Here is an 8,982-nt window from a genome sequence, read left to right on the forward strand (position 1 = left end):
CCTACCCTCAGAACGAAGCCCCCTCGCCTACTGACCCTCCCCTCTCTGGAAACCCAGCATCATGTTGTCTCCTGCTCTCTCGCAACCCATAACGAAGCCTTCCCTTTCATTGGCAGTTGGAAACTCAAGTTTTAAAATTGTTCAATATGATGCAATTTTTGCAAAAGGAAACAAATAAAACAATGAAAAGAAATAGAACAATAATTTATGGCATCTAAAGAATTAATTGCATTACTCAAAGTAGATAACTTTTGTTATAAAACTCCTGAAATAGATGTTGTTGTCTTTTTACTTCCACTCATTTGTCAAAGAAAGACCAAAAGATTTATAAAAGTATGAAAAATTAAAACGCAAGCCTACCTAATGATTGTGGACCTAGACCAGGAAATAAATTATTTTCTCAGTGTTCTTCTGAAAATCATATGGGCTTAAATTTGAGTAAACAACACTTAATCTACTATCAAGGATTCACAGCGCAGATGGTTTACAGATGAAAGAAACATTTTCATATGGTTTACAAATGGTTTCTCCCGTTTTCCAGTCAGATCGTACCTCAGATTTTCTAGTCGAAATGCTACGGTTTACATATGGGTTTGGGTGCTTAGGTCCTCCGTCCAACCTGAAGAATGAATAAATTTTTCAACTACTGTGTTTTGCCAACTTGTTCTCCCTCCATACCCCCGTATCTCTAACATTTTCCATAGATGAAACACTGCTTGGGACTCTTGAGCTTGAATGATAATAGGGCTAAAATCTGAAGACTTGAAGGATGAACACACTTTTAGTATTTTGAAATTATCAGGTGTGATAATCTTATATTCATTTGTGTAGAGTTGATGATGTGGCACACTTTCATTGGGGACTGTTAAAGCCTACATAACTGACTGGCTCCTCCAAAGCAGCTTTGTTCTTTAAAATCACACCATGGATGATCTCTCAAATCTCTAATGAAAGTGTGAGGAAAAAATCCTCCTATACACATGGTTCCCTCTCTTCTGTTTTTTGTCTTTTCCTGTTCTCACCACTACATTTCTTCCTCTTGCCAAAGTATACCTTTGACGGGAGGAGAAAATTATGGAATACAGGAAACTTTGACGGGAGGAGAAAATTGCTACTAACCTAACTTTTAGGTGGTTTTAAAGTTAAGTTGGACCCTTGCGACAGAAGTCACGCTTTTGTCCTATATCAGCCATTTGTTTTTCGTGGAAAGTGGGAGGTCCTTCCCTCTTTGTGATGATATGTTCTACAGATTGAATTTCAATCTTCTGCTATTGCAGATAATCACGAATGTACAACGAATTACAGAAAATTGATAAAGATCAATATGATTAGGCTAGCCAAAATATATTGCTTTTATCATGAGAAGGCATCTTTGTTCATAAAAAAATGATCCTTCGACTCTTCATAATTTAGTTTTTCCCCCATTAGGGAACAAGAGAGACATCCACTCTGATGAAATATATTCTTTAATATATAAATTATTTTTTTTCTGATTTAATCTCATTTATGTGTGGTCAAATGTTTTGGCTGATATTGTATCATGGTGTATAAATGCACTAAAACAGCCACGACCATGTTGCAGGATTTAGATCCCAGCAAGGGACCAGATACTGGGCCTGATGGTTATGCGGTACTCAAGTTTCATCCCCTTTTTCAAGGGAATTGACTGGAAGAATTTAAGAGGGCAAACCCATCCAAAACTTGTTCCAGAACCAGGGGAATGGCTTGTGTCTTGCATGAACCTGGTTTGGTATAGATGCTCTGATACCATGAAAAGTATATGGCAAAATGGTTTGGTATCACACACCAACCAGAGTTGTATTCGCAACATTAATATAGCTGTAAGCTGTGTACATGAATAAGGAAATATACAAGTAAGGCAAGAATATAAATTACAGATTTACACTGATGACAACAATATATTCTAGGAATCAATTACAGTCAACTATCCATCTAGAGTCTTGATAGATGCTGGCATTCTTCCCTTCTTGGTCATGCTGAGATTGAGTTAACTTGCCATGTGTGGAACGTTGAGATTGGACAGAATCAGTGAGGTTAACACTACTCAGAGCCTAACGAGGAATCCAAAAGTAACACAGTACTCAATGTCTACTAATTCAAAAGCTGCTTTATTCCGGAAACTACTTGGCTGTAAATAGCCTTACAACGACAGAGACCAAGTGATAAACATAGTTACATAAGAACCTAATAGATAGAGATGAGAACACTAATTGATAAGATAAATTCTATGGTTTGATACAGAACTGATATTAATTAAGGGCTTAATAAATCTATTTAAGAATATGAAGTCTTGCTTGTGTGTGTAAGTAGAATAATAGGGCAGCTGCTAAAACCCAAATTATTAAATTGATCCATCCATCACATCCTCTAAATCAAACTTAAAGACGCAACTGAATATATATAGAAGGTGACAGTCCAACCACTATCTCCAGTTGAAAGCTCCATTATGCTTTGTAAAATCACAAATTAAATTATCTGAATCCAAATACAACCGTCACAAGTTAACCCATAAATTTAAACAGTATTAAATTGGGCAAATAGTCTTCAATCGGTGGAAAACCCAAATTTATGCCCATAATATCTCAATTGGGTCTAATTAAGCTAGTTGTCAATTTCAGGTCCGACCAAGTTATATATATATATATATATATATATGCAAGCAATAATGCAGAAATTGAAACTCCAATAATAGGCTGTTTGGATAGTGAGATGAGATGAGTTGAGAGTGTTTGATCCAAAAAGCCTCTAATCTATTACAGTAACCCATAAATGACCCTAATCAAATGTCATCATTTTAGAGATGGCTATATATCTTATTCTTCCAACTTGGTATCGTCTTTAAAACTCCTTTGTTGCGGCAGGGAAAACCTCAACAAAGATTGCAACATCCAATCAAGTAAATATTGTAAATGAAGCAATAATAAATATTGTCAATGGAGCATTATATCTTAATTACTTCCAAATAACAATCAACACCCATGTCCAATGGCATGCCACAGAATTGACAAGTCATTGGCTACTAAGATGATGACCTGTTATATTTTAAAAATGACATGAAGAATATTCAAAAAAGCATATTTAATCCCTTAAAAGTATAATTAGTTAGGATATTTGGTTAATCTTCAATTCGAAACATGTGCATGCACTCTTCATGATCAATGTTAGATATTAAGTTTGGTATAAACTTGGTTAGGTGCATGCACTCTTCTAACGTTTCAAATTATTCAATTACTTGTACTCGAGTTATTGTTTTTGAAGGCCGGAAACAATGGCAATTCGAACTTAAATAATCTCTCTATGTGAGTGTGGTTCTCGATGTGCCAGAACATTATCGTGGACTTACATCCAGACATGTACGGGGAGTCCTGTACTAGGAAATAAGACGTGTAGTGCATGAGTAAATTGGAGGCAAGGGCGCTCAATGAAGATCAGGTTGAATATGCATGCCTGATCATATAGGATTGGCCACAAGCTTCTGATCACGAAAGAATATAGAACTCTTGATCTATAACAAATCTGTCAAATCATTCGTTTTTTCACACATGGGGGGTTTTTAAGACAGAGAGAGATTGTTTCTGTTATGCTGCACATATTCTACACGTATTTGTAAAGCTTAAACATGATAATTACGCTCCTTACAATAATTTTGTAGTTAATATCAAGCGCTATTCTTTAGTACTAGCAATTTCTCTGCCACCAAACTGACTAATAGAAAATTCTTGCTGGCAAAACTGAAATCATGTATTCGGTTAAGAATCTGCAGTACTACAGAGAGCCAAACGAGGAATCCAACAGGAAGTAAGACAGTACTCAATGTTTACTAATTCAAATGCTGCATGCTTTATTCCGGAGACTACTTGGCTTTAAATAGCCTTACAATGACAGAGACCAAGTGATAAACATAGTTACATAAGAACCTAATAGATAGAGATGAGAACACCAACTGATCTCTCTAGACTCCTAACTGACCTGCACTCCTTCGAGCAGCTTCAGTAGGACGTTATCCTCTCCTGCGTAACATATTCGTTTGCTAATGCATATTATATACTAATCAAAATATATATGGAGTTGCAACTGCTGTAAGAGGAAACTTTCTATGAATTGATAGACCAATAGATTCAGACATGGCCAAATCATGTCCACTTGCTTCATTAGGAAACGCCCAATCAAACTTTTGCACCAGATTTGCCAAAACGAGCTCGATAATAGTGAGGGCAAAAGGAATGCCTGGGCAAATCCTCCTTCCAGCTCCAAATGGGATTAACTGAAAGTCATGTCCTTTCACATCTATTGAGGTTGTCAAGAACCTCTCTGGGTGAAACTCCTCTGGTTCATCCCATGATTTTGGGTCTCTTCCAATTGCCCATGCATTGACGATTACTTTTGTTCCTGCTGCAATGTCATAGCCCTGTAATTTGACACTTTGAGTCGATTCCCGAGGAACTAGCAGTGGAACAGGTGGATGCAACCGAAATGTCTCTTTGATTACAGCCTTCAAGTAATGCATTTTATCCAAATCATCCTCGGTTACTTCTCTTTCGTTACCGGTACTGATCCCTCTCACCTCAATCTGCACCTTCTTCATGGCGGCTGGGTGCCTTAACAGCTCTGTCATTGCCCACTCTAAAGCTATATACACAGTGTCAGTTCCAGCGGCGAATACATCCTGTAATAAAAGATTGTAAATGTTGAAGAAAGCTGTCAATTATATGTATGTGACGCCCAAAAAAAGGCATTACATGCAAAACCTCCTAAAGTGAGCAGACCGTTTTGGTTAAGACCATCTAACATTAACATCCCACCAGTTAGACTTTTACCATTCCAACGTAAATAAAGCTCTTGCCCGACACCTTAAATTTGTGTGAATAATAACACAATGCTAACAGATTTACAAGTGTTCGTCTCATTTTTCTTGGGTTTAGTTTATTTTCAAATATGAGATAAAATGAGTTGGGAAAAATTAAATAAAATATTATTAGAATATATTATTTTTGTATTGGAATTTGAAAAAGTTGTATTAGGATTTAAAAAAGTTGTATTAAGATTTTATTTTGTACGAGAATCTGAAAAAATTATAATGATTAAGATGAGATGAGATGAGAGGAAAGTTCTGTGAAAACAAACTATCTCCTCGGTTCAAACTTTAGCTAGCTCCTATTCTGGTCAGAAAGGAAAAAATTATCTCGTCGGTTCAAACATGTGACGTAATCATACGTCCTACGGTAAACTCACGAATGCCAAGAATGAGAACAAAATTACACTGATCGATCGATAGATAATTCCAGGACTTGGCCGGTCTCGCGCGCACGCACACGTACGAGTTTGCTTACCTGGAGTAAAGCCTTGATGCTAACTCTTTCGACAGGAAAACCGATCACGTTTTCCTTCTGAATCCGAAGCAGAACATCAACAAAGTCTTTCTGATCTTCATTTTCTGGACTCACATGGCCATCGCTCCTGATTTTCTTCTGAAAATTTGTGTGCTCTTCAAGTACTCCTTCTAGAAAATTATCCATCCGTGTAGCCATCTTCTCTGCTCTAGCATCCAAGCCATTTACGCGGCTCACCCAAGCAAGCCATCGAACATAGTCCCCAACACAGAAAATACCAAATAGCTCCCCAAAATCCCCTAAAAGCTCCTTAAATTGGCTCTCGCCTTCTTCCCCTCCACTATACTTCCTTCCTAAACTCACCCTGCACACTACATCATTTGTAAGCTTTGCAAACAATTCGCTTAAATTCACAGTACCTGAAGAATAACACGACTGTTTGATTTTCTGAATCATCAGGGAGGTTTCCTCCTCTCTAACACCGCGAAAGGACTGAACCCTTTTGTTACTCAAAAGATGTAGCACGCAGACACTCTTCATCTGCCTCCAGTATTCGCCATAGGGGGCCGCTACCACATCTTTGTAATTGTATAGCAGTTTCTCGAACATTCTTGATTTTGGCCGGTTTGCAAAGATGTGGCCATGGGTTTTCATGATCTCTCGGGCAGCATCGGCAGATGAAACAACAAGGGTTGGGACGCTGCCAAAGTGAAGCAGCATGAGGGGGCCATGGCGTTGAGCCAAGGATCTAAGTGAACGGTGAGGCTGCAAGCCGAGTTGGTGAAGGTTTCCAATGATTGGGAGCTTTGGTGGTGAAGGTGGTGAGTTATGTTTTGTGCTTGGAAGGGTGGAGGACCATTTGAACATGAGAAGTATGAAGACGACGGACAAGATGGCTAAAACAAACGGATTTAGGAAGAAGGAAGTGGACACATGTTGCCCCAAAAATTGCAGGAAGTTTGACATTTTCTTCTTGATCTCTCGTGTGGCTAAGCATATATCGATTTATGGTCTGTTCGAAGTTCATTTGTAATGTTGCATAGAAGTTTATATGGAGGAAATAATTTTATTTCAAGATAAGAGTTTTGACATTCTCAAATGACCAATGATGTGGTGGGAAAATCATATCGCCTCAGCCATTCTGATGGCAATTTTGAAATTCTTTTGATTTCTCATGTGTGTGTATATATATACTTAAATTTGATTTCTAATTCAAATTTAAGTAAATTTAACTAATAAAATACTTAAAACACTTAAAATATAATATTAATTATTAATTTAATTAGAATATAATTATTATTAATATTAATATTTAATATTATTAATTTGATTAGAATATAATTATTATTAATATTTTAATTAGTAGAACTATAAAATGTGATAAAAATAAAAATTTTTTAAATTAATAATATATTATTATTATATAGAGAGTAAATAGATAATTCAATATGGATACGTACCAATACTCATACTTTGCTAAAATTTAATTTTTTTTAATCTTTATTTTTTTCGTTTGTTTAACTTTGTATTTTCTTTTTCCAAACAAATAAACTATTAGCTTTTTCATTTTTTTTTTAATTTAAATCATTATGTTAGGTGCATCCTGAGGCTGTTCCCTACAATATATATATACACACGTAAATGACAAAAACTTAAAACCGGTTATTCTATTTTTTGTCATATAACAACCCGCTAATAAGTAAATGTCACATAGATATCCCATTTTATCTCTAATATGACCGCACCACACACTAACAAAACACCCTACCAAAAATCCTCCTCCCTACCCTCGGAACGAAGCCCCCTCGCGTGCTGACCCTTCCCTCTCTGGAAACCTAGCATCATGTTGTCTCCGCCTCTCTCACAACCCATAACGAAGCCCTTCCCTTTCATTGGCAGTTGGAAACTCAAGTTTTAAAATTGTTCAATATGATGCAATTTTTGCAAAAGGAAACAAATAAAACAATGAAAAGAAATAGAACAATAATTTATGGCATCTAAAGAATTAATTGCATTACTCAAAGTAGATAACTTTTGTTATAAAACTCCTGAAATAGATGTTGTTGTCTTTTTACTTCCACTCATTTGTCAAAGAAATACCAAAAGATTTATAAAAGTATGAAAAATTAAAACGCAAGCCTACCTAATGATCGTGGAACTAGACCAGGAAATAAATTCTTTTCTCAGTGTTCTTCTGAAAACTTCATATGAGCTTAAATTTGAGTAAACAACACTTAATCTACTATCAAGGATTCACAGTGCAAATGGTTTACAGATGAAAGAAACATTTGCATATGGTTTACAAATGGTATCTCCCGTTTTCTAGTTAGATCGTACCTTAGATTTTCTAGTCACACTGTTGCGGTTTACATATGGGTTTCAAAATGGATTTGACTGGTTAGGTCCTCCGTCCAACCTAAAGAATGAATAAATTTTTCAACTACTGTGTTTTGCCAACTTGTTCTCCCTCCATACCCCCGTATCTCTAACATTTTCCATAGATGAAACACTGCTTGGGACTCTTGGGCTCAAACGATAGTAGGGCTAAACTTTGAGGGCTTGAAGGATGAACATACTTTTAGTGTTTTGAAATTATCAAGTGTGATAATCTTATAGTCATTTGTGTAGAGTTGCTGATGTGGCACACTTTCATTAGGGACTGTTAAAGCCTACATAACTGACTGGCTGCTCCAAAACAGCTTTGTTCTTTAAAATCACACCATGGATGATCTCTCAAATCTCTAATGAAAGTGTGAGGAAAAAATCCTCCTATACACATGGTTTCCTCTCTTCTCTTTTTTGTCTTTTCCTGTTCTTACCACTATATTTTTTCCTCTTGCCAAAGTATACCTTTTTTATTTTTCACCAGCCACCTATGAAGATATATATACACCCAAAGCCGCTTTGCGACAATCCACATGAAGGTGAGGCTTTAATAGCCTCCACTAATACTCCACCATGTTAGCAATTCCACGGCAAGTACAATAGACTCATAGCACTTGATAATAAAACACCAACTTCCCCTCACCTCCATTTAGAAATCGATTTGAGGCCCCCATTCAAAAGTCCTTCCAACACCATTGCCCTGTTGGCCACCACCACACGACACCATCACCAGTCCGTCGAAACCAATTTTGTCACCAGTCCGTTGCCCATCGCCCACCTGTTAGAAGATTTACTCAAAGTATTTCCTCTCCCTCTCTCTCTCTCTCTCTCTCTCTCACACACACACACACACCTCGAATCGTTTCTGTATGGGCTTGTTTGGCAAATCACCAAACACAATGCTACTTCCCATTGCTCGACACCATCGGTAACAACCCATGGTTCACCACTATGCACATCACCCTCCAACTCCGACGCATCACCGAGCACGGTTCGGACCTGCTCCTTCTCCTTCTCCTTCTCCTTATTCTCTCTGGCATTTTACCTTTTCTGTTTTTCTATTTTTCCTAGACCACTAGAACTCCTTGAGGTTTTTATTAGCTTGAAGATTACCGAGAGTTTGGATATACATGATTAAATGCATATTTATATGAGTCATTGGATCATGTCATATATATGAAAATCCCTGAAAGATATAAAATGTCTAAAACTTCTAATATAAATACATCCAGAAATATGTATTCTA

At 36.8% G+C, this 8,982-nt stretch overlaps 1 protein-coding gene across 1 annotated transcript; it reads right to left on the minus strand.

The window, feature by feature from the left end:
• Positions 1–3,837: 3,837 nt before the first annotated feature.
• Positions 3,838–6,396, minus strand: LOC122281941 (cytochrome P450 736A117-like). Its single transcript, XM_043093821.1, has 2 exons — positions 5,352–6,396; positions 3,838–4,687 (listed from the first exon to the last, which is right to left on the minus strand). The coding sequence occupies exons 1-2, from the start codon at positions 6,315–6,317 to the stop codon at positions 4,073–4,075; spliced, it is 1,581 nt and encodes a 526-aa protein (XP_042949755.1). The 5' UTR covers positions 6,318–6,396; the 3' UTR covers positions 3,838–4,072.
• Positions 6,397–8,982: the final 2,586 nt, after the last annotated feature.

The sequence above is a fragment of the Carya illinoinensis genome, chromosome 11 (genome assembly GCF_018687715.1).
Source record: "Carya illinoinensis cultivar Pawnee chromosome 11, C.illinoinensisPawnee_v1, whole genome shotgun sequence".
Taxonomy (NCBI): Eukaryota; Viridiplantae; Streptophyta; class Magnoliopsida; order Fagales; family Juglandaceae; genus Carya; species Carya illinoinensis.

Coding starts and splice junctions, on each gene's coding strand:
- LOC122281941 (XM_043093821.1), bottom strand. CDS start 6,317: ATGTCAAACTTCCTGCAATTTTTGGGGCAACATGTGTCCACTTCCTTC. Junction 4,688..5,351: donor GCATCAAGGCTTTACTCCAG/GTAAGCAAACTC, acceptor CTTTTATTACAG/GATGTATTCGCCGCTGGAAC.